Raw genomic sequence first — 27,245 nt, forward strand, 5'->3', positions numbered from 1 at the left:
ACTTTTATCCCTTATAACTTCCTAACAAAAAATTATGTTTCAAAAATTGCACTCATGAAAACTAGACATGTGGGAAATGTTTAGTCTTAAATATTTTTGTAACATAACTGTCTGATCTAATACAAATAAAATTTTGAAAATTGCTAAAGTTTCAAAATTTTTGTCAAATTTCCGATATTTTTAAAAATAAATGAAAGTCATAGCAACAAATTTTGCCACTATCATAAAGTACAATATGTCATGATTAGTGTTGAGCATTCCGATACTGCAAATATCGGGTATCGGCCGATATTCGCTGTATCGGCATTCCAATACCGAGTACCGATATTTTTACAATATTGGATACCGGAACCGGAAATTTCCATAATGCAATGAGCCAGTGTTGTGGCTGTGATTGGCTGCTGTAATGATGTCATCATGATGCGCGGTCTGTGCGGGCCTGCCGGGGGTCTGTACGGGCCTGCCGGGGGTCTGTGCGGGCTGTCGGGGGTCTGTGCGGGCCTGCCGGGGGTCTGTGCGGGCTGCCGGAGATCTGTGCGGGCCTGCCGGGGGTTGTGTGTGTGTGCAGGCATCGTCCAATGGGACTACAAGTCCCATCGTGCTATGCCTGCTACGATGACAGTGATTGACACATTAGCCAATGATGGGACAGTAGTAGTCCCATCATCCGGCTAATGTGTTGAATGTAAAAAAAAACAAAAAAAACATACATACTACATATATACTACATTCATACAACATACATACATACATACTACATACATACTTCATATATACTACATTCATACAACATAAATACATACTACATACATACTACATATATACTACATTCATACAACATAAATACATACTACATACATACTACATATATACTACATTCATACAACATACATACATACTACATACATACTGCATATATACTACATTCATACAACATGCTACATACATACTACATATATACTACATTCATACAACATACATACTACATTCATACAACATACATAGTACATGCATACTACATACATACAACATACATAAAACATGCTACAGACCTACAACCATACATACTACATACAATATATTCATACATTCATACAATACATACATATAGACATACAGTACATATAACATAGAGTACATTCTCACCATCACTTGTCACTTTGATCCCCGAAGCCAGTGTCATCTTTAAAAAATATTAAAATAACAAACAAGCGGTATATACTCCCTGATCCACAGAAATCCACGAGTGTCCCACGATGATATCCTGCAGTGCATCAATGAGAGGTTACTATAGTTCACTGGTCTCACTTTATGGCAAAAGCAGGGTGGGAACTTTCTCACACAGCAATGCCAAAAGTGAGACTAGGGACTATTTTTTTACAGTGGCGGAGGAATACAGTGCGGAAGGATACCTACCTCCTGTCATTGTATTCCTGGGGCCCCTAGAGAGCGGTGGCATCAGCTGATGCTGCTGTTCTCCACGGGAGATCGTCGTGGGACACTCATGGATTTCTGCGGATCAGGGAGTATATCGCTTGTTTGTTATTTTAACAAACTTACCCTTAGAAATAAGGTTATAGCGCTCAAAAGCACTGGAAAATCTCTCGGGTAGCCGAGACCCCAGAGAACATGATTCAGGTCGGATTTTACTGACCATGGTATTGCGATCGCCGTTACTCACAGAATAACTGTTAGGAGTGGCGGAAGGCACTAAAATAAATAAATAATTAAAGTGCCTTCGCCACTCGGGGTCCACCGTGCGGCAGGTGATATGACCGCTGCTAGAGAGGCAGAGCACTGTAGCGTTAATGTGCATGGGGTTAACTGCACCCATACTTGCTTGATAGCTGTTAGCAAGTTGGCCGCAGTCCGATTCTCGACGTCAACACGTTCCAATAGAGGCGTAGCCCATTCCAGAGCCTTGCCCGACAGTAGGGAGATAATGAAGGCCACCTTAGCCCGCTCTGTAGGGAACTGCGCAGCCAGCAGCTCCAGGTGTATTGAGCACTGGCTGATGACACCCCTGCAGGAGGCGCCATCCCCAGAGAATTTTTCGGGCAACGGGAGGCGGGTAACTGTCGGCACAAGGGAGGACACGGACATACGCCCTACGGCATCTGTGAGTGCCTGAACAGCAGCATCTGTGGCCTGTGCAGCTGCGAGAGACCTCTCGAGGGTGGCCAAGCGAGCCTCGAGCTGTCGCACACACTGCACCAGTTGCTGCTGATCTGCCATCTCTAGCCAGACCCTGGCGCTAGTATTATGTTAGGAGTGGCGGAAGGCACTAAAAAAATAAATAATTAAAGTGCCTTCGCCACTCGGGGTCCACCATGCGGAAGGTGATATGACCGCTGCTAGAGAGGCAGAGCACTGTAGCGTTAATGTGCACCGGGTTAACTGCACTCAGAGTGCACTGAAGCAGGCTCTGTTAAGGACACAGAGCTGCAAACTTAAAGCACACAAAACTGCTGTGTCTGTTTAAGTCACAGAACAACAGCGATATATAAACACGGTATTAAAGGGTCACAGGAGCAGCCTTAAATGTCAGAACTACTCCGAAAAGACCTACCGTGAAAAGGAGGTGTGTGGCGTCGCAACTGCGAACGCACGAGGAACTGCAATCGCAGCGCGGTGTAAACGGCGCCTAAGAGGAGACACCGCAATATCGCTGGCGCGATGCAAGACGCTAGCTGCTGAGACAGGAAATAGCTGGAGCGCGCTGGCGCTGCTACTGGCGGCTGCCCAATCACTCACACAATCGTAATATCAGAGGGAAGGGGTTTCATAATAAGTCCGTCACCAGTCCAAGCATCCGTCACCATACATACAGCAGCAGTATAAAATACTAGCGCATGGCAGAACAGTCATGCGCGCTTTTTATACCAAATGGGACCTTCCGGAGATCTCCCAAACTCCAGGAGGAGCCAATAGGATTAGACACAGGACCTGAGCATGTGACTCCCGAACTCCAATGGGAGCTCGTCCCATGAGCATGCTCAGTGGAGGGAACAGAGGACTTAGCCTCCGGAGAGAGTTGCCGCAAGGCACTCTCCTCTGCAATCTCCTTTACTGCAGGTGAACCGCAGGAGACTGCAGCATGTAAGGATTTAGATTTCACCATAGGGAAGGAAGAAATCAGACTCCTAACAATAACGGCGACCGCAAAAAAAAGTCTGATTTCCCATTTAATTTCTCTCTCCTCTGATGTGATCACACATCAGAGGGGAGAGGAATGGGGACCCCCGATTACCCCCAGGTACCTCCGAAGTCCCTGCATCCCCCCATGAAATCCTCCTGCCGCTGGCGTCGTCTTCTGGGTAGAATATAGTGGGTGTATGCGCAGTGCATCTGCCAAGATCTGCCGGCCGCCAACAATAGGAAATTTTTCCTATTGATTTATTATGATCACTGTGATAGACCCTATCACAGTGATCAAAATAAAAAAAAAAGTAAATCAAACCCCCTTTTACAACACCCTTAGTTAGGTAAAAATAATAAAATGAAAAATATATATATTTATTTCCATTTTTCCATTAGGGTTAGGCTGCTTGACGAAGCCACCAAGCTGTGGCCAACACGCGTCGGGCATCTCCACAAGCTCCCCCAGCAATTGATATCCCCACGTGACCGCATTCATTTTTCCTCCTGATGGGATGGGCATCTTTCTAATCTAAGTTGCTCTCTGCTTTTATACTGTCGGTAACTTGTATTGATATATTTTTGGATAGTGTCTACATTTCCCCCTGATGGAATATTTGGGTCTACCTATGGTGATCTGATTTCTTGATCTTTCACTATTTGAGTGCTTTATATTAACATGTGGGGGATGGGTGACTTAGTGCCTTGATAGCCCCCATGTTCAATTGTTTCTATTTGGTTATATTCCAAATTTACATTTGTTGTATTTAAGACTATTTGTCCTATATCTTATTGGCTATTCAATACGGCTTATTTGCAATATTGGACTTCGGGAGAGTTAGTTAGCTCTATTGTGGGCTAAATAGGGTATGGTCATTGTCATGTTTTTGAATTTTAAATGTTTTTAACTTTGGTTATGTCTGTGTTGTATCCAATAAAGATGTATATTTGTTAATTTAGGTGATCCTGGTTTTAGTCTGTAGCTTTTTCTCCATGATTAACTAGTGTTTTCATGCAGACTCTGTGTATCCCTATGTGTGGTGCCCTCTTGCTTTCTTATTTAGTAACGGTTAGGCTACTTTTACACTTGCATTTTTTTTCGCTGCACATCGTGCGCAGTGCAAATGCACATAAAAAACGCATCATGCGTTTTTGTGCGTTTTTTGCGGCTTTGCATGCGTTTTTTTAAAAAAAGCATGCATTTTTTGCGCTGATGTGCGCAATAACATGCACACGTCAGCGCACCCATAGACTATAATGGGTGGTTGGGTGAAAAAAACGCATTGCGTGAGCATGCATTTTTTGGGGGGCAAGTCGGACGCTCAAAAAATGCAACAGAGTGCATTTTGTGCGCCCAAGCGCACACTACAAAAAAAGCATGCGCATACAAACTCGTACAAACGCATGTGTATGTGCACCTGTTATGAATGGGTCACCGAGGAGGGAAAAAAAAGACAACAAGCTAAGTCTCAGAAAACCAGAGAAGTTGGTAACTATGTAGATTGCAGATCCCTGATCTTAGCCGCACAACTAGCAGCAATCGTGGAGCGTTCCTACGATGGTCCCAGACGCCTCGTCACAACCGGAGAGCTACATAAGCCTAAAGCAGGAAAAGAGGAAAACTAACTGCCCCAGAGCAGACCCCAAAGGAAAGACAGCCCCCCCATGTATTGACGGTGAAACAAGATGAAAATACAAACAAAGGCAGGAAAATAGGCTGAGCAAACAATGGGGCCCAGCTAACTAAAAAGGACAGGAAAGCAAAGACACTGTCTGCAATCTGCCAAAAAAAACCTACAAAAATATTGTCCAACACTTCTGATAGCAAAATTAACCCTGAAGTCACTAGACTTCAAAACCTATATCAGCACTCTGAAATATTCTGAGAGAGAGCAAAAAGAGGCCAATCTAATAAGGGACAAAAAGCAGATTGGCAAATACTGATAAATAGGGGTGAAAATTCAGCATAGCCCCAGCAGGGGCAGGCTGATTACACAAGAAACTGAATTGACCAACAAGCACAAGTGTGAACATAAGCAAAAAACAAACTTAACTTGAGAAGACTGGAAGAGAGCTGAAGTCCAGAACCAGAGAAGCAGACTGAATCACCAGCACTAGGATAGGGCGTCAGCTGTCTTATATCCAGTCTGATACTCCAGAGATCCAATCGTTATCTTCCTCATCAGGTGGCAGATCACTACCACTTAAACCAACCTCACTACCTCCTGTCACCACCAGAGGGAGAATGGAAGGGGAACTCTCAACTGGTGGAGCACAAAATGAGTTCATAACACGCACCCATGTTAAGAAAAGGAAAAAAAAGCATGCGTTTTTTTGCGCGAGAAAACAGCGCAAAAAAACGCAAGTGTGAAACCAGCCTTAGAGTTGGGCTAAAGTTAGGGATGGCTAAAGTTAATGTTAGGCTAAAGTTAGGGTTGGGTTAAAATTATGGTTGGGGCAATGGTAAGGTTTGGGCTAAAGTTAAGGTTGGGCTGTGGTTAGAGTTAGGTTTGTGGTTAGGCTTATGGTTAGGGTTGGGATTAGGGTTAGGGGTGTGTTGGGGTTAGGGTTGTGGTTAGGGTCATGGTTAGGGCTAGGATTAGGGTTAGGGGTGTGTTCGGGTTAGGGTTGGAGTTAGAATTGTGGGAGTTCCACTGTTTAGGTACATCAGGGGGTCTCCAAACGTGACATGGCGCCACCGTTGATTCCAGCCAATTTTGCATTCAAAAAGTCAAGTGGTGCTCCCTCCCTTCTGAGCCCTGCCATGCACCCAAACTGTAGCTTTTCCCCACATATGGGGTATTGATGTACTCAGGAGAAATTGCACAACAAATTTTTTGGTTCATTTTCTCCTCATACCCTTGTGAAAATAAAAAAAGTTGGTTCCAAAGTAAATTTTTTGTGAAAAAAGTAAAATGTTCATTTTTTACTTCCACATTGCTTTAGGTCTCGTGAAGCACCTGAAAGGTTAATATACTTCTTGATTGTGGTTTTGCGCACCTTGAGGAGTGCAGTTTTTAGAATGGTGTCAGTTTTGGTAATTTTCTGTTATATTCACCCCCCAAATTCACTTGAAATGTGATGTGGTCCCTAAAAAAAATCTTTTTGTAAATTTTGTTGGAAAAATAAGAAATTGCTGGTCAACTTTTAACCCTTACAGCATCATAAAAAAAATTAAGTTTCCAGAATTGTGCTGATGTAAAGTTAACATGTGGGAAATGTTATTTATTAACTATTTTGTGTGACACAACTCTCTGATTTATGGGTACAAAAATTAAAAGTTTGAAAATACGTTGAAGCACTCTAGCGCTATAACCTCATAAAGTGACAGTGCAAAAATTGGCTTGGTCATTAAGTACCAATTTGGCTCTGTCACTTTTATTTTTTCAGTGTGGGAGGAAAATAGAGTACCTGGAAAACCATGTGAACACAAGCAGTACACTCAAGGTCTATACTATGTTAGACAACGTAGTCTCATAGAGCACCATTGGGAGTGTGCAATTCAGGCCAAAAATGCATGTGATGCTGCTTGGCTGGACTATCAGTCAAAGAGGAGCAGCCAGTCACCAGGAAGTTGTGACCATAGGGAGTGGTGAATCCCTAAGATAGATGTTGGGATAATCCCTTTACACTAAAATATTTTTCTTGCCTTGTTTCTATGCGGCTATATGTCAGTACAACTAAATTACGTAATCTACACAATACGTTGCTGCATTAAAATATGGGATGTGAATGCCTAAATAAATTAGCTGCTTTTATAAATTAATTTAGCATATTTCAATCATATCTTAACAAATGAAATAATTAATGAAATGTATGTACAGTTTGTGAATAATAAAAACAACATTAACAAAATAACAGCAATGATAACATCTAGCGTTCTCTATTTCAGGCTGAAAAAGCTGAAGGTTTCATCAATCTTCCTGAGTTCATTGTGAATCCTGCCATTGAATGCAAAAAAAAATAGTGAGTTGGCAAACTTTATATATTGAGTTTATTTGTTTTTGTACTTAAACACAATATTATTGTGATTGATAAAATGTAAAACTGACTCTGCATTGGGGCTCAGTCAAGGCGGAGGTCATGGTTACAGACACCTTTCTATATACTCGGAGTGGTAACTGAACCCGTGCCAGCGCTGCCTGTGTCTGAAACCCAAATTCTGTCAGGGGAAATAAAGTTAATTTTCTCCCCACAGCGTTTGAGTAAGTGCGGGCGCTGGGCAGGTCAATAATGCTATTAACCTGCAGATTAAACCCATATCTGCAGGTTAATAGCATTTTTTGTTGTGACAGGTTCCCTATAAATAGATGGGTTGTGCCCACAGCTTTGAAGAAAGAAGATTGATAAGGGCCCCAAGCTACTATCCCGTTTTATTAGCTTGTTTGTCACTATGTTTATTAACTCCTTTCCCACCTGAGAAGTATCCATACGTCCCTGTGACCTGGGTTTATTGACTTGGGGCGTATGAATATGTCCCGGAGATTGTGCACGCTTAGAGGCTGTGCGCACGTGATCACCACTGGGTGTCTTCTGCGTCTGACAGTTAACACCCGGCACTCAGTGCCTGGAGCGGTTCCGCACCGTTCCCGACACTTTAACCTCCTAAATGCTGTGATCGAACTCTATCTCAACATTTCAGGAGCAGGCAGAGTATAAACAGCCCCTCTGCCCTTGAATTGGAGACCCCGCATTGCACGGTCCCGATTGTTGCCATGGTGACTCGATGTCGTCATGAAGACATCCGGGTCACCAGAGCTAGCAAAGTTGCTTGATTATGCTTAGAGCATTATCAGCAACTTTGTCAGTGCAGCGCTGATAGTTTGCATAGCATAGGGATGCTCCTGCATCCCCGTACTATACAAGTGATCGGCCTGCAAAAAGTGAAAGTGCCATGGTGGAACAAAGTAAAAAAAAAACAATTAAAAAATATTTAAAAAAAAAAACAAAAAAATAACAATAAAATGATACTATACCCATGAAAGAATATTTTCAGGAAAAAAATATATAAACAATAAAAATACATATATTTGTTGTTCCACGGAAAAAAGGTGGCAAAGGCACTCACCATCCCATAAATATCCTTTAATTGGATATCACATAAACACAACGGCAGGAAAGGGTAGAGTGGAGCAGCACCGGATGACAGCTGTTTCACCCTAGTATGCGCTTCTACAAGTCCTAGGTGGAGGGGAAGTGATGAGTCCCATATAGAGGCTTGAGACCACACCTTGCCCGATGTCAACCAGGTGAATGGAGACTTCGTACAACCTGTACAACTCTAAGTGAACAACTAAAAAAAAAAACAATAATAACTCATACACCAAAATTGTGAAACTTAATTAAAATTACAACAGTATCAAAGTTATGGAAAAACAGAAATATAATTTTTTTCATTAAATCCCGCTGCACCTTGCTTCTCCTTTACATGGTTAATCAACCTGGGAACCCCATTGCCAGAAAATATTGAATTAAAATTCTCTCTGAACTGTACAAAAAGGCGCCGGATAGTTTTTCCGATATTATGAAATCCACACATGCAAAATATAACATACACAAAACACGTGGGGCACGAGATAAAATCCCGTACTTCATGCGTTATTCCCCCTATATTTTTTAAGAATTTGGTGGTCAGATGAGAAGACCAAAAAGAACAATGACCACACTTAAAGTTACCTAATAGTGTGCTCTTTTTTTAACTGATTTCTGGACTCTGCTGCAATCCGATTTTGCACCAATATGTCATTTAGATTTTTGGTCCTCCTATTGGTAACTAACGAACCCCTTGCCACTATATCCAAGATGTCAACCTCTTTTTCTAAAATATGCCAATTTTTGTTGATTGCTGTCCTAATTTGTCTGTCCATTGGGCCGAATTCAAAAAGGTACCTTTAAAAACTGACAAGTCCTGCTCAAGTCCCGCACCACAGCCCAACAGACATAGTCCAGAAGATACAGTATAAAGAAGTTACACTTCTTACTGACCGCAGCAGCTTCTGAGGCTAGAGGCAGCACCCAAGTATTCCGGTCATTAGGCAACCCGGTCGGGATCCAGGAGTACACAGAAAATGGAAAGCAGACCACCGAGTTACCAGCACCAGTAGCAGGGAGTTCACCAGCACAACGGGCAGGAGCTCAGGAGCCAAAAGCACAAAATACTCAGGCAAAGAGGAACACATGACCCAGACTTAAATAACAGGACAGACAGGAATTTCCATGACAGGGCGACATGTAAGACTTCACCTTGGATAAGGGCAAACAGGCTCAAAAGGGAAATCCGGAATCCTTACAACGGGTCACAAGATTAATTCCCAAAATTTGTGGATTATTTGAATGCGTCCAATTCGATGAATATGTATTTCACCTCTGTGTTTGAGGGCACTGAATTGGAGTTTCTAGAAGTGAAGGTGAGGATTTGTGAAGGGATTATTAAGACAGAGGTATTTCGGAAGCCCACCTCTAAAAACTGGAGGGGAAGTGACGAGTCCCATATAGAGGCTCAAGACCACCCCTTGCCCAACATGAACCAGGTGAATGGAGACTTTGTACCATCTTTACAACTCTTAAGTGAACAACTAAAAAAAAAATAACTCTTACACCAAAACTGTGAAACTTAATTTTGACAGTGCACACCCTTTGCACGTGAAAAATCTACACCCTATAGTCAGTTTCTGAGATTAAAAAGGATTAATAATGATCCAGAGTGGTTTAGAGCACAATCTATGGATTTGTATAGTAGATTTTCGAAAAGAGGTTATCCTAGGAGAATTCAGGACACGGCCCTAGAAAGGGCAATGGCTACCAATGTGTCCCCTGTAGGTCATGTTTCTCCTTCAATAAAGAAAAATACCCAATCAGAGAATAGCAAAAGAAGGAAGAGCTTTATTTTCAATTTTTAATTCGGCCCAATGGACAGACAAATTAGGACAGCAATCAACAAAAATTGGCATATTTTAGAGAAAGAGGTTGACATCATGGATATAGTGGCAAGGGGTCTGTTACCAAGAGGACCAACAATCTAAAAGACATATTGGTACGAAATCGGATTGTAGCAGAGTCCAGAAATTGGTTAAAAAAGAGCATACTGTTAGGTAATATTAAGTGTGGTCATTGTTCTTTTTGTTCTTTTCATCTGACCACCAAGTTCTTGAATATAGGGGGAATAACGCATGAAGCACGAGATTTTATCTGCTGCCGCACATGTTTTGTTTTGTACGTTATATTTTGCCTGTGTGGATATCATTATATCGGGAAAACTATCCGGCCCCTTTTTGTACAGTTCAGAGAGCATTTTAATTCAATATTATCTGGCAAAGCGGTTCCCAGGTTGATTTATTAAAAACAGGAAGGTGGAGGGCATCACTAAAAAAATGTTAGAGGGGTTCTCCATAGGCATGCAATTGAACATAGCAAAACAAAAGAAAAAGAGAAAGATCATGCCCAAATATATGGGAACACCCAAATTAGGTAACAAATATATGTACTGTATTATCAAATTCCAAAATACACAAGCAAGCAAGACACAGCAACGGATAAAAACATTTAAAAACTCAGAGATACATGTACTAGTCATGCCTTAATATAGAGGCAACGACAACCCACAAATACTTCCCTCAAAGCATAAAGCAAGTGCAGTATGGCTCAAAAACATTAATTCAGCAACAACAATAAAATGTTACACAAATACAGCATAACAAGGTAGTAATATATAGAACTTATGCCTATTCACAGTACCATATGGGCAAAAAATAAAGGCAAACACACAATGTGAAAAGCAATTGTAGATATATGTGAACAGTGGTACACAGTTGACACTGGACCCCCTTGCAAAGCACCACAATAGAGCGCCAAAATTTTTGCTCAAATAGCGTAGCCTGTAGAGTATAGAAAATAGGTAAAGAAGTTACCAAGCCCATTCCTGGGATCAAATATAAAAGGAAGCCTATAGTTCAGGCCAAAAGATGTGGGAATCTTGGAGTCCTGGACAGCGTCATAATAGCTGAGAGGGAAGAAAATGTGGGGGAAAAAAACACGCGTATCACCACACAAACTGTGGCTCCCACAGGGAAAATAGCCTGCTGTGTCTCACAAATGTAAGATATATATACAAAAAGAGGGGGGAGGGTTCCAATAGATTAATTGATTAGTCACCTGGAAGCGAACCAGCCGGCAATGAGACTGGAGAAGACATGGTTGCAGCCATCTTGTCAGTGTCCGTGTATAATCATTGTCAGTAAAGTCAGTTGAAACCTATACTGCGCATGCGCCAAGAGTATTCAGTCACGCATGTGCAATAGCGCTACAGAGCTGGTAGCATTTAGAGCGCATGTCCAAAAAATGTTTTGCAAGATCGATCAGGATCCATACTGCGCATGCACCGAGTGTATTCAATCGCGCGTGCCCAGTAATGCTGCAAAGCTGGAAACATTTAGAGCGCATTTCTAAAAAGGTTTACATTGAAATTGCACAAATATGTAAATAGGCTATAGAACGTTTGTGTAAACTATGATGGATAAAGCACACAAAGGTGACAAATGTATAAAATGTATCAATAGCCTAATAATACAACTGATATTTCACCACGCATGCATCAGAGAAATTCTACTGTGTGTGCATGGTTATAATACTGCAAAAATAAAAGAAAAAAGTAGGCATGTATCTGGTAAACACAATAATACATCATAATAACATGTCAGTGGGCAATGCCCGACACAACCAAAAACGACACATGTACAAAACATATAACATACAAAAGAACAAAAAATGCATATACACAAAATACACAGAAAGACAAGAAGCAAAAAAACAATAAAACATGTACGCAATACCAACATCTTAGTGCCGGGTGATAAAAGCAGTGAGTAAAGCCCCATGTCGCCCACATGTGGATAAGCGAACATTGGCCCCTCACACACACAAAGACCACGTGTATCCACAAAGAATACATAAATATCAGAGAAAAAAGAAAATTAAAGAAAACAAAAAAAGATCCAAAGATAAATAAGTAAATGAAGAATATGTAAAGAAAATAGGATTAAAACAAATAAAAATAAATTTATTAATAGAGTAAAGTACTCTGATATACATACAAAAAGCTTTATTGTCTCAAATACAAATGCACAAGTAAAAGTATCCAAATTGTGTAAGTATTTCACAGTTCATCCTAAACGGTCACCACAGATTGAAAGCAGCTGGGATTCCCAGTATCCATTCCCACTGAGGCGACAATACCGAGCATCAAATCAACAGGGAAAATCCCAGTGTAATAGAGATACATGTATACATATGTACATTTATAGAACCACACTGAAATGTCAATTCTGTTTACGTAGTCCTAGTTGAAAATATAATGAATCATGATCAGATAAATATTTGAGTAGGTAACCAGCCTGTATGTTCAAATAGTGTACAAAAAATTAACCTGCACAAAAAATGCAGTAAAAGGCTCGATAGAGAATCCCATTAAACTGCAGTAAGGTTAAAGACAATCATAGAGAAAAGGATATATGGCAAAATATGACAATGATAAGCTACTGAGAATGGTGTCACCAAGCAAAGAAGAGCTCAGCCTATAGAAACAAATCCCCAAATAGGACACCAATATGGTACTGTGAGTGCAAACACATAGAATACAATACAGTACGCATATGCCACGTTTACAAGGTATGGCCCCAAAAAGATACATGTGTCAAAACAATTGGTAGGGTGTCAAAAACAGGGGGTCCGCGCAAAGCAAGGATTCCAAAACAGATATGGGATTCGGTCTAAGCAGATGCAGCTGATTAGATATACGTAGAATTGTGACTCCTCTGAGAGATGAGCGAAGATAATCCCATGTCAAAAACATCGGGTGCCTTCATGTCTGAAAAAGTAGGAGGGTAACTTGACATCAGTAGGTATACAGTGGCACAAAATTGCCAAAAAATATGACCCAAAGAAACCAAGGGCCCAAAAGGAAAAAGGAGAGAAAAAAATGAATAAACCAAGAAACTGAAAAGTGTTACCCATAAAATCCAGAGAAGTATAGCTCCTCATTTAGACCATTTGGTGACATACTCTTAAGGTTAAGGATCCAATGGGATTCCAGGCGGAGAAGTTCATTTGTTGGATTGCCACCCCGGATACTACCATCAACCATATCCACCACCAGTATGCGTATTTCATGGTGTTTACTCACATCATGTTCCAGAAAGTGGGATGCAACTGAAGTGATGGGCTTATCCTTTTCTTTATTGCCCTTTGCTTTGGCGATGTTCGAGATATGTTGCTGTATCCTTCGTTGGACTTCTTGACTAGTTTGTCCCACATATATCTTTGGTCATTGACAAATCAGAAGGTAAATCACATTCCTTGATCAGCAGTTAGAATAACGCTTGGTTCGAATCACTTCTGGAAAAATAGGGAAAGTGACACTGTCAGTGGCAATCATATAGGGGCAGATATTGCAACCCCCGCATGGAAAAGAGCCTGTAAGACGACTACCCGTACCCAATGTAGTGGTCGTTCTTTTAAAGTGACTCGCAGTTAAATTATCCTTCGCCTTTCTGGATACCATCCTAGGAGTATCGGAAATAAACGGTCTAAGTTCTGGTTCACTAACTAAAATACCCCGGCACTTACCCAGAATATCATAGACATCGTGCCACTGACTGTTATAGACTGTAATCAAGTTAGTTGTGCATGGTCCATCTCGGATTTTAGGCTGTAAGAGAGAATACATGTCACTGGGCAAGGAATGTTGGACAGCTCTGTAAATAACCCTTTATATGTATCCCTTCTCATGCAATCGGTTAGTGAAGTCCCAAGCTCCTTCCCGGAAATCGGCATCAGAACTGCAATTGCGCCTTACCCTCAAAAATTGACCTTTGGGGAGGTTCTTGCGTAAATGTTGAGGATGGAAGCTCATGAATTGAAGTAATTGTCTTTCTATAGAGTTTAGTCTGGAATTGGCAGTCAACTTTCATGATTTTTAGGTCCAGAAAATCAACAGACGCTGTGGAGAGGGAGGCTGTCAAAGAGATATTCAATGCGTTATTATTCAACTCAGCAATGAATATTCTACATTCAGATTCAGAGCCTGTCCAGAGACCCAAGAGATTGTCTATATAATGAAACCAACAAAGTACGTTGGCTTGAAAGGCATGTAATGGGCGCACCCGTGTCTCCTCCCACCAACCCATAAAAAGGTTGGCATAGGAGAGTGCACAGTGAGCCCCCATTGCAGTGCCAGAAATCTGCTGGTAAAAAACCCGGTCAAAAACAAAATAACTGTTGAAAAGAACAAAGGACAATAGATCCAAAAAGAATGAATGATGCCTGTGGTCACCTGAAATTTGTTGATCGAGACCGCTTCAATACCCAATGTATGGCTTATGCATGTACAGTATACAATGATGCAACATCCATTGTTACAAGGATAGTATGTTGTGGAACAGTAAGATCCTGTAACTGACGAATAAGGTGAGAAGTGTCTTGAATCGATAAGCCTAAACGAATGACAAAAGGCTGCAAAAAATGATCCAAATAAATACAGGGTCTTTCAAAAAGGCTACCAATGCCAGCCACTATGAGCCTACCTGGTGGCTCCTGGACAGACTTGTGAAATTTCGGAAGCAAATACAGAGTCGGAACGACCGGAGATGGCGAAGTGAAAATCTTTTTTTTGTTTAGAATGTTATTACATTTGGCCGAGATGAGTAATCGATCCAATTTCTTCTTGAAGACATCAGTTGGATCTGAGGGTAATACCTGATAACATTTAACATTGTTTAGTAGTCACCTCGTTTCCTTAATATACATATAAATAGGCCTTAAAACAATATTGCCACCTTTATCAGCTTCCTTGATGGTAAAAGATGGATTGTTCTTTAACTTGGCAAGACCTGTCTTTCACTTGTTCCTAGGTTTTCACCCTGATGATCCTTAAGTTTCAGTTTGGCAATATCTTTGCTCACCATCTCATAGAAGATTTGAATTGTGGGAGAAAATGAAAAAGGGGGTGTAGCTTGTAATGTCAACCGCCATAGCATACCAGCGGCATCGCTACCTAAACCCTCATTTTCCTCCAGGAGTTGGACTAGATCATTAAAGGCCTGCCTTTATTCTTGTGGTAGAGAGTCAATGATGGATGGCTGGTGATAAAGAAGTTTAAAGATTAGCTGTCTACAAAACAAATACAGGTCTTTGATAAAAGTAAATTTGTCCATTCTATTCATTGGTGCACATGATAAGCCCTTTGATAACAATGATCTCTCTATGTCAGATAAAACTTAATCAGACAGGTTTATAACTTGTAAGTTACCTGCATTATTAGGATTGACTGTAGGCATCACTTCTTGCTGTGTCTCAATTCCCTCCTGTGTGCCGGGGACCATTCCTGGTAGCGCCATCCTTCTATTGATTTAGTCTGCTTACGGCAACCTCTTCTATTGTGCTTTCTTAGTCGCTTGTTACTGATGATAAAAAATCACTAGTAGAAGAATCTCCAGTGCCTTTAGAGGGAGTCAGCTTCTTGGCACCTAATCCACTAAATCTGTTCAATCTTGTATTACCATGATGCGACCATTTAAACATTTGTTGGTTATCAAAATCCCTCTTATCACAAACAAACTTTCGTTTCTTCATTTTGTATAATATCTTTTTCAAAAGTGTCAATGGTCTCTTTAAGGCGTTATTGGAACGGCAGAACAATATTCTGTGCAACAAAGTGCTAAGCTGAGCTTCCTTTTCCTTCATGTTTTCCTTCAGTCTATTCATAAGGTTACGATCATGGTCAATTAATACATTAATCAAAATAGAGGAACACTTCAAGAGACCGTCTTTCCATGTATGTCTAAAATCATTATCAGCTTCCCATGCTGGAAAAATCTGAATTCTTACGCCTCTGGGAACAATTCCCAGTTTGTTATATTCCACTAGGCTTTTTACATTCCACCATGTTTTGGTCAATGATTTGTGGAGATTAGTGATTTCCGAACAGAGACCAAAGGAAGAACTATCCTGTGTAACCCCTTCAACACTAGAACAGAAAATGTTTCCAACCTGACCCTGGAGGCCAGTTCTCCAGCCTCTAGATTCATAATGTTTCTTTGGAACATTTTTGGTATTTCCGCCCCCGGAACGACACGACCTATAAAACTGGCCCACTAGTTAACCCCTTTAGTGAACACCATAAAAAAATAAATTAAAAGCAAGGCAAAAAACAACATTTTTTCATCATACCGCCGACACAATGTGGAATAAAACGTGATCAAAAACACCAATATAAATATACATTGTACCGCTGAAAACATCATCTTGTCCCGCAAAGAACATGCCATCATACAGCTCCATCAGAGGAAAAATAAAGAAGTTATAGCTCTCAGAATAAAGCGATGCAAAATTATTATTTTTTCTATAAAATAGTTAAATTGTACAAAAGCGCCAAAATATTAAAAAAATATATAAATGGGGTATCACTGAAATAAAGCTGCATTATCAATTTTGTCACACGCGGAATGACATACCCCCCCCCCCAAAAAAAAAAAAAATTCCTGAATTGCTGGTTTTTGGAAAAAAATTGGAATAGAAAGTGAACAAAAAATGTCATGTGTCTGAAAATGGTTCTAATAGAGTTATTTGAAGGCTTGTTTTTTTGCGGGACAAGTTAACATTTCTATCAGCTGAAATATGGAAAATTTATAGCTCTCAAAATATGGTGATGCAAGGCAAACATAAAGACCCAATATAAATCCGAAGTCGCTGTAATTGCATCGACCCAAAGAATAGTCGTCTAATCACTTATACTGCACAAGGAACAGCATCAAAAATAAATAAAACCAATTCTTCACCTGATGTTTTCTTCATTCTGCTTCCCAAAGATCACATTAAGGCTCGGCACACATTTATTCTGCGCTCTGTGCTCAACGCTTACATCGGGGTTTCCTTGTAAATCTCTGAAATATGTGATTCTGCTGGAACACCCATCAGAAGATTCCCTATTATGAGGCAGATGGAGGCATTATGGATGCCATAGGACCTGCGATCTGGTGGTGGAGCAAATTCTCCGCTTCCAAATCCAAATGCCCCCCTCCCTTCTGAGAACCACAGTGTACCTAAACCGCATATAGCTTCCACATTTGGCATTTCTGAAGCGATGAGAGCCCACCTAACTTATGGGCGCATGTATCCAGAAGCATGAGCTGGGCATAATGTACTGAAGACTGCACCGTACTGGTCACTACAATATACTTGTCACTACAACGGCAGTTTGCAATTTTCACTTGGCAACATTCATAGCTGCTTGTTTTTGGAAAACAACCATGGAGTCAAAATTGTCCCTACACCTGTAGATAAACTCCCAAAGGGGTATAATTTCCAAAATGATGTCACTTGTGGGGGGGGAGTCTACTCTTCTAGCAATTAGGGGCTCTGTATATGGAGTCCACAAACTGTTCTAGGAAAATCTGCGCTCCAGGAAGCAAATAGTACTCTGTCCCTCCCGAGTCTCTACTTATGGCTAAGCAGTACTGTACAGCCACATATGGGGTATTGCCACATTCAATAGAAATTGTGGAATAAATTATGATGCCATTTTTACCCACTTTTGTGTGAAGATGTAAAATCTGTAGCTAGGAAAAAAGTTTGGTGGTAAAAATGTAGGTATTTTTTCTTCACTGCCCAATGGTATAAAATTCTGTGACAGACCCATGGTGTGAATATTATCACTGCAACCCTAGATGAATGCATTGAGAGGTGTAGTTTGTAAAATGGGGTCACCTATGGGGGGTCCTGCTCTTCTGGAAACTCGGAGGATCTCCCAGTGAGTCATGGCACAATACATAACATTAAAATCTGCACTATAGTATGGCGCGCCTTCCTTTCTGAGCTTTGCACTGTGCCTGAAAAATATTTCCAGATTACATGTAGGGTATTGGTGCACTCAGGAAAAAATGGACCTCAGTTTTTTTTGTAAAAAAATCTCCTATTAGCCCTTATAAAAATTAAAAACTTGGGGCTAAAATAACATTTTAGTGGTAAAAATGTAATTTATTCTTTCTTCACCGCTCAATGGTATAAAATTCTGTGAGGCACATGTGGTATCAATATGATCTCTACACCCTAGATGAATTCATCAGGAAGTGTAGTTTGTAAAATGAGTTCACAGATTGTGGGTTTCTGTTGTTGTAGCACCTCAGGGTCTCTGCCAATGTGACATGGCACCATCAAACCATTCCAGCAAAATCTGAACTCCAATATGGCGCCTCTTCCCTTCTGAGCTTTGCATTGTACCTCAAAAGTAGTATTCCCATTCCCATATTGTGGTATCGGCACACTCAGGAGAAATTGGACAACAAATTGTATGGTGCAATTTCTCTTGTTACCCTTGTGAAAATAAAAAAAAATTGGGGCTAAAATAATATTTACTGTATATACTCGAATATAAACCGAGATTTTCAGCTCATTTTTTGGGGCTGAAAGTCCCCCTCTCGGCTTATATTCGAGTCATATACACCAGGGGGTCGGAGGGGGAGGGGGACGGGGGTGTTACGTCATACTTACCCGTCCTGGCACGGTCTCTGCAGACCCCAGCTTCTCCGAGATCTCCCTTCCTTCCTTCAGCGGTCACAGGGTGCCGCTCATTAAACTCATGAATATGTGCATATTCATGAGTTTAATGAGCGGTACCACGTGACCGCTGAAGGCAGGAAGGGAGATGGTGGAAAAGCTGGGGGCTGCAGAGACCATGCCAGGACGGGTAAGTATAGCGATACTCACCTGTCCGGAGTCCATCGCTGCTTGCTGCTGTCTGGCACGTCATCTGTCAGTGATGTTCAGACAGCAGAGGGCGTCGTGACGTGGTTAGTGCGCACTGCGCCCCCTGCAGTCTGAACGTCACTGACAGACGTCGTGCCAGACAGCAGCAAGCAGCGATGGACCGGGGGACAGGCGAATATCTCAGGTGCCAGCAGTGACACCGGCACCTGGTCCCAGTGACGGAGAGGTGAGTATGTAATTTTTGTTATTTTTAAATGCAGCAGCGGCAGCACATGGGGACATAATCTATGGAGCATTTTATGGGGGCAGCATATGGGGGCATAATCTATGGAGCATCTTATGGGGGCAGCATATAGGGGCATAATCTATGAAGGATCTTATGGGGGCAGCATATTAAGGCATAATCTATGGAGCATCTTATAGGGGGAGCATATGGGGGCATAATCTATGGAGCATCTTATGGGGGCAGAATATGGGGACATAATCTATGGAGCATCTTATGGGGCAGCATATGGGGGCATAATCTATGGAGCATCTTATGGAGGCAGCATATGGGGGCCTATTCTATGGAGCATCTTATGGGGCAGCATATGGGGCATAATCTATGGAACATCTTATGGGGCCATAACCTTTATGGAGCAGCATATGGGGCATATTATTCTATGGAGCATCTTATGGGGCCATTATTAACCTTTGTGCAGCATTATATGGGGCATATTTTGTATGGAGCATCTTATGGGGCTATCATGAACTGTATGGAGCATTATGTGGGGCTCCTGATTCAATATGGATATTCAAAAACATTTAACCTACTGATGTCTCAATTAATTTTACTTTTATTGGTATCTATTTTTATTTTTTAAATTTACCAGTAGCTGCTGCATTTTCCACCCTAGGCTTATACTCGAGTCAATAAAGTTTTCCCAGTTTTTTGTGGTAAAATTAGGGGGGGGTCAGCTTATACTCGAGTATATACGGTATGTGGGGAAAATGTGATTCATTTATTTTCACAGCTTAACATTATAAACTTCTGTGAACCATCTGTGGGTTCATGGTGCTCAGCTAAATACATTCCTTGAGGGGTCTAGTTTCCAAAATGGGGTCACTTGGGGGGGGTACCACTGTTTAAGCACATCAGGGGCTCCCCAAACTTAATATGGCGTCGGCTAATGAGTCCAGCATATTTTACAATTTTACATTCCAAAAGTCAAATGACGCTCCTTTCTTCACGATCCCTGCTGTGCACCCAAATAGTAGTTTTATTCCCTCATATCAGGTATCGGCGTACTCAGGAGAAATTGCACTACACACTGTATTGTGTAATTTCTTCTGTTATCCTTATGAAAAGGCAAAATTTGCGGCTAAAATTTGATTTTGTGGGGAAAATGAGATTTTTTTTCATGGCTAAACATTATAAACTTCTGTGAAGCACCTGAGGGTTCAATGTGTCCACCACACATCTAGATTAGTTCTCTAAGGGGTTTAGTTTCCAAAATGGTGTCAGTTGTGGGGGACTTTCATTGTTTAGGCAAATCAGGGGCTCTCCAAATGTGACATGGCGCCTGCTAATTGTTCCAGCAAATTTTGCATTCAAAAAGTCAAATGGTGCTCCTTCCATTCCAAGCTCTGCCGTGCACCCAAACAGTGGTTTTCCCCCACACATGAGGTATCCGCATGCTCAGGAGATATTGCACAGCAAATAATTTTGAGATTCCTGTTACCCTTGTGAAAATAAAAAAACAGTCTAAAGTAAATTTTTTGTGGAAAAAGTTAAATGTTCATTTTTTTCCATATTCCAAAAATTCCTGTGAAGTACCTAAAGGGTTAATAAACTTCTTGAATGTGGTTTTGGAGCATCTTGAGGGGTGAAGTTTTTAGAATGGTGTCACTTTGAGGTCACTTTGAGGTATTTTCTATCATATACAAGACACCTCAAAGCCACTTTAAATATGCGGTGGTCCCTAAAAAATTGTTTTGTAAATTTTGTTGAAAAAAGGCGAAATCGACAGACAACTTTTAACCCCTTGTGACAAAGTCACTGGTAAAGTGCTGGAGGGGAGATATGTTTCACTTCGCTTAATAACGTCAGTGATAAAACCCAGAGATTTTCCTCCAGCACACTAAGTGTGTTAACAGCTAATTTGCCTAACAGCTGAGTTTTATGTTGACATCCATAGAGTGGGTAGGAGGATCTCCACCTTATTAGCTCCATTCCAGGGTATGGTCTTGGGCTTTAAACAGCTGGCCTCCAGAGGCAGTAGGGGTTAAGTGTCTGGAGAGGAACACTCCAGAGAAGTGCTTGTGTTGGAACCAACCTGAGCCGTGTGTGTTCTGCTAACAGTGAGCGGGAGGAACCCCGCCCTCAGAAAGAATGTGCTTTGTGCTAACATTTTGTTTTATTTTCCTGTTTTGCACAGAGGGGCGTGGGTTTTTTACTATACCTTATCAAAAAACCAAAGGAAGTTCTTAAAGAGACAGTGTTATGTCTACCTCCGTGTACCGCTAAGTGGGCTGATCTATCACAGGTGGTGTTAGACGTGCGGGCAACAATCCCAGTTACCATGTGCAACGGCCACAAGCAGTGTATAATGTCATGCAAAATGTTATAACATTATAACGTCATGCAAAACATTACAAAGCAGACCTGGGAAGCAGAGGAAACACCCCACCGAAGCATTATAAAATGTGTGGCCCAGATGCAGGACAGGATCACGAGTGTGATGCCTATTGCGAGTGACAGCCTCCTTCAAGTTCAAGAGGACCAGGCGAGGGTCTACATTTGGTCAGCAAGACTGAGATAGTTTAGCCTTGGAGACAGGTTTGGTATTGATCCCCACGGTTGAAAGTAGGTTCCTGGCCAAGTGGCTAGGGTCATACAAGGTGGTTGAAAAATTGAGTGACATCGACTACATGTCCACCAACCGGGGAAGACAGCCGTACCAGGTGTACCACATAAACCTGCTAAAACCATGATCCAGTAGAAGCAACGTGGCTAGGGGCCCATCCTGAAGACAGGATTGAGAATTTCACAGTGGCAGAGACTCTGTCGCCGGCCCAGAAACAACAGTGCCATAGCTGCTTCGGCGGAATTGAGATTTGTGTTAAGAGTTGCCAGGTTGTGCGCAGGTTGTGGAGCTTGAAATACTGACAGAACCACATGTGAGTGTGAACCAAAAGCTGTATCGAATTTCTGAAGCCCGCAGTGAGGTGATCTCCAAAGAGGCGAAGAGGATGTTGAGCCTGGATGTCATTGAGTAGTTAAAGAGCGGCTGGTCCATCCCTTTTGTCATTTTGCCGAAGCCTGATAGAGAGTGGTGGTTTTGTAATGACTCCAGGAGGATGAACAAGGTGTCCAAGTTCGACACGTATCCAATGCCCTGGGTTGATTAACTCCTTGAGAGGCTAGAGTCAGCCAGGTATATCACCTCCCTGGACCTAACAAAAGGGTACTGGCAAATTCTTCTGTCCCCAAGTGAAAAGGAGAAGACAGCCTTCTCTACAACTGATGGCTGCTTTCAGTATACGAAAATGCCGTTCGGTCTGCAGGGAGCCCCAGCTACCTTCCAGAGAGTTATGGATCAGCTCCTACCTCACAAAAAGTATGATGCAGCTTATATGGACAATATTGTGATATTCAGCCTGGACAGGGGATATCACCTGCAGAAGGTCCAGGCAGTCCTGGATGCACTGAGGAAGGCAGGGCTTACCATAAACCCAAAAAAAGTGCACTGTTCTGCCCATTCTGTGCAGCTAGATATTTTTAAGCGCTGTTACAGCTATGGCCATTAGGTGTCATTAGTTGCCCTTCTGTTTTATTCATGTGTTTGGAATTTTCTGTTCCCCAAATGGTTAATTGTTCAGAACCGCCCCTTCTTTCTGCCCTGGTCAACAACATGTCTCCTGAGTAGCTCACACCTGCTCAGCTCAGCTCTTTGCAAAACCATTGCTATAACAAGCAGATTCTGGTAAGGATAATGCAATTACTAGTTATGCATCTGTGTTAGCAGCCATAATGCAGCCGTCCATGATGTTTGCAATGAATGCTCAGCTCTTTTGATGTTATTTCACAGCATGTTTGTTATAAGCATCCTCTAGTTTAGCATCCTCTGTTCAGTCAGTGCAAGTTGCAACCATTAGGTGTTTTAGACACCTTTCTCTTTGCTGCTTGGTACGTTATATTGCTCAGCTCTTATATAATGCATGATAAAAGCATCCTGTATCATTGCTACTGTTGTGATAATACCCTGCATTGCTATTACTTGCCAGTATTTGTGTATTGTATACTGTCCACCAGTACTGACATGCTGTATTATCTGTCTCTTGTAGTTTTTACCTGAATCATCCACATTTTGTTCAACAACCTCTGATATCATCTACTACTGTTCTACTATAGAGCTACCAGAATTACAGGCCTTCTCCATGCAGCAGCCATATTTCTTCCTTTCAAACATATGATTTTTCTAGATTTTGAAACAAAAAGTGCAGTTTTGCTTGAGATCGGATCTCATTCATTAGACATACCCACCAATCAGGCAACTCGCACTGCTGACTATAAGCATCCACTGAAACATATCTACACAAGAAAACGACAGCTAGTCCACAGGTACAAGGGGCAAAAGGCAAGTTCTTGCTACGCAGAATATTTGCACCGAGCGTCTTCATATGTACCTATTTATAAATATGTACAGATCAATTACAGGCACTTGAAATGTCTTTGGTTGGAAGAAACCAGCATTGCAATATTGTGTGTTCCTCCCTCCCCCTCGAAGGACACAAGACACATTCTCCTGATGGGGTCAACAGGCAATGACTGCAGTTGTAGCTACTGATGGGACAGATGATGGTTATGCTTCAGAGAGTGCAACCTTTTCAGGACAGAAGTCAGAACTGTTTTTCCTCAGCTTGCTCGGCTGACCCCTGATGACTGCATAGCAAAACATGGTGATAACCATCACAAAGAGAAAGTAACTAGTGTCCATCAGATGTAGATTAATGAGAGAGTGGTCATCCTCTGGAACAATAACGGTGAGCTTGGGGTTTAGAGCATGGTACACCTTTCCGATAGCTCCCTTGTAGCACCAGAAGGGGTTATAGTCCTGTGCATACTTTGTCCCGGAGTCTCGAGCAGTGGTGAAGATTTTGTACCATTGGGTGGCGTTGCTGTAGGTTCAGGAATGCAATGAGGTGGTTGTATGGTGACGGGAAACACATTGCTCAGGGCCGTCACAGTCATACACATGGTAAATACCACCTGCTCACAATGCCCATGGAGAATGCAGTCATCAGAGTTCCAGACAGCTGGCAGAGTAAATGTTATATTCATCTCCTCATGGGACTCTCTGCCTGTTAGCCCAATCTGGTGGCCAAAAACTGTGCAGCACAGGTGAGTTATATTTCGAGAATATCCTCCAAAAGGCTTCAGTGGATCCAATGTTAGGATAACAGCTACAGAAATGTTTATGGGTCAGGTGTCCTCTAAAGCTTGTGGCGTCTGTGTAGAGGAGCGGCCCTGGCCACTGGTGACTGTACTCTCTGGTGGCGTGGTATCATTCAAGAGATGCTTCAATGTCTCATTCTCAGATATACAAAAGTCCAGGTTATTAAACCTCAGAACGTGTTCCAGTCCTCGGTCATCTCCGGTGACTTAATTTCCTTCATCTTGAAGAAGTAGCCAAGTGTGAGGAAAGCTATGGCCATACCACTGAAGCTGACCATAAAGACCACCAGAGGAGACCGACTACTGATGTAGGACTTCAGGTTCTCCAGGATGGAGTGGATGAAAGGTTAAGCCGTATGCTGGAATCTACACAGCATCATACATGGAAGAAGGCAGAACATGCACCATGAGGAAAGAAGAGCAAAACATTAAGGCTACATACTTAGGCTACTTAGGATCATCAGTGACTTCTGACTCTGCACTGCTCAGTGTAGAGGGCGTGCTGTAGTGATGTCATCACACCCTCTGCCCAGAGACGTCACTGTGTCACAAGTCGCAGAAGTAGATACGACCTGCGGAGAGACAGGGAGAGGTAAATATTTCAGTTTAAAGCACAGGAGGGGCCTGGTGCCAGCGAGACTCATGGGTCCCATAGCGTGCCTGTGATCTCAACATCCCGGTGCCAGCACGACTCATGGGTCCCATAGCATGCCTGTGTTCTCAACATCGAGTGGGCCTAGACACTTGCCGGGTGCATTGTGTGGTCATGTCAGCCCTGCCTAACTGCAAGGACCCCCCTCCATCTTCTGGACCCGATGCAGCCGCATCGGCGGTATGCCCGACCTTGGTATAAGCGATCAAACAATTGCAGGTTCTAGTCCCCATAGGAGATTAAAAAATAAAACAACACATGAAAAAAAATTATAAAAAGTATGAAAAAATGAAAATTTAAATTGCCCTTAATAGAATCACCATTATCTCTCTTTAGAAATAGAGCCATTAAAAAAATAAACAAATAAGGCATTGTAGCATTCATAAAAATTTGGTTTACGAAAATACAAAATAGATAAGCCTATATGGTAGATACCACAAGCAGAAAAAAAAGTAAAAAAATAAAAATTGTGGTGTATCAGTCAAAACAACTTAATAAAAACATGCAATAGAAAGCAATCAAAATGTCATATACGAGGTATATATTTAAATCAATAAAACTATTCACTCACCAAGCAACAAACAAGCCTTCACACAACTCCATAGACAGAACAATCAACACATTGTGAATTTCCAAATTTGATGATTCAAACCAGAATATTTTTTCCCATCACTTAAATTAAAAATATGTTTGCAAGTGCCGTGCTGTCTATGCAGTTTTATCCGTATGTCAAAATGTGTCTGCAGGTATATGTATAAGTTAAAGTGTCTGTGTGCACAGTATTGTACAAAGGTTTTAGGTAAGAGTATAAAAAATGCTGCAAAGTTAGAATGCTTTCAAAAGAGAAGTGGTAATTGTAGAGTAGAAAAATATTCAGAATTGAGAGTCCTCAGTGGTTGATACCTTTTAATGGCTAACAGTTAGCCATTAAAAGGTATCAACCACTGAGGACTCTCAATTCTGAGTATTTTTCTATCTACTGGCTAGCACGGTACAAAGATATATATCTTTCCTGTATCAAATTGTGGAGTAGTATCAGTTAACAAAATCCAAAGTTAATATGTGAAGGAGAAATCTAAAGCAAATCAATATTTGTACGTAATAGGCCAAAATATAGTATGAAGAGCGCTCACATTTAAATCAGAAAACCTATAGACATTCAGGAGTATTAGCCAAAATAAGTAATCTTTTTTGAAGAGTTGACAAGACAAAATTTGTCTTGTCAACTGTTTAATTCCTGTTGTCCACTGTTGTCAATTCCTTCCTTGCGAGGAAGCTGTACTCAAAACGCACCCATGTCAGGGGTGCTTCTTTGGCTGCCACACAGGATTTTTACTTCCTTTCTTGTATGCCAACTTTGGTCTATTTCTACAATCCTTTTTCAGCTGTACAGCGTTCGTCACGTAATGTACAGGGCATTTAAGTCTTCCTCTCCATTTCTGCTCATATTGCCTCTTTTTTTTTACTATTGAGCAATTAATAGTTTTCTTTGTGATATTTATACAAGCTTTGGTCTTTTCTTACTGCTCTCAGCATTTGCTGTGTTTAGTAATGTAGACATAAGGCTTTTACCCTTGGTCTGTACATCTATTATGTTCACAATGCATTCCTAAAATAACTGTGAATCAGTGGGCATGCTGCTGTGAATGCTGCATACTTAATTTAACTCATTAGTACCTTTCCTTTTGGTACTATTCTAATACTGGGCTACTTTTTTTTGCTATTTTCATTATTTGTGCACAAAGTTTTTTTGAGCCATACCTTTTCCGAGGTTCATATATCTTATCATTTGAAATAAGGACTTTATATAATCACTTTGTTTGTAGTATTTATTCCACAACGTATTTATGATAATGTAATTGATTCATATCTTTTGATATTAATTATTGATTACATTTCTTTCATTAATTTTTCTTAGGGATTTTTATTTTGTGTGCATAAATTGGTTGTATTTATTTTTGGAGGTTCCCTGTGTGGCTTATGCATTTAGATGCCAAACCGCACACACAAGTGACTTATCTGGGGTGATTCAACAAGTGGCAGGGGCAGGGTGGGACAGGGGTGTCTGGGGCCCACCAGGGGAATGGACTCTAGGGACCCACCCTACACCCTTTGCAAATATCTGTCAGTCATTATCCCCATTATAGTGAAGCATCGGCTGTAAAACACAGGTGGCTCCTGCACATCTACTGTGTGCCCCCATAACTGGGATGTATAATTACGGTAGTTTACATTAATGGGGTTCTTTGGTTGAAACAAGTT

General features: G+C 41.4%; 1 protein-coding gene, 1 long non-coding RNA gene and 1 pseudogene across 4 annotated transcripts in view; 1 reads left to right on the plus strand and 2 right to left on the minus strand.

The window, feature by feature from the left end:
• IPCEF1 (interaction protein for cytohesin exchange factors 1) overlaps positions 1 to 27,245 on the plus strand; it is a 575,254-nt gene that overhangs the window by 251,562 nt on the left and 296,447 nt on the right. For all 3 annotated transcript variants that reach the window (XM_073585732.1, XM_073585734.1, XM_073585733.1), the window contains one exon: positions 7,031 to 7,104. In XM_073585732.1, coding sequence (XP_073441833.1) covers positions 7,031 to 7,104 — 74 coding nt within the window. The remainder of the gene's footprint in view (positions 1 to 7,030; positions 7,105 to 27,245) is intronic.
• LOC141098158 (uncharacterized) overlaps positions 12,247 to 27,245 on the minus strand; it is a 143,183-nt gene continuing 128,184 nt past the window's right edge. The window contains exons 2-4 of the long non-coding RNA XR_012234164.1: positions 13,988 to 14,146; positions 13,759 to 13,840; positions 12,247 to 13,527 (exon numbers count right to left, since the gene is read on the minus strand). This is a non-coding gene — a long non-coding RNA (uncharacterized lncRNA). The remainder of the gene's footprint in view (positions 13,528 to 13,758; positions 13,841 to 13,987; positions 14,147 to 27,245) is intronic.
• LOC141098171 (transmembrane protein 248 pseudogene) lies at positions 23,171 to 24,666 on the minus strand (annotated as a pseudogene).

The sequence above is a fragment of the Dendrobates tinctorius genome, unplaced genomic scaffold, assembly GCF_039654945.1.
Source record: "Dendrobates tinctorius isolate UK_male_01 unplaced genomic scaffold, ASM3965494v1 ptg000087l, whole genome shotgun sequence".
Classification (NCBI taxonomy): domain Eukaryota; kingdom Metazoa; phylum Chordata; class Amphibia; order Anura; family Dendrobatidae; genus Dendrobates; species Dendrobates tinctorius.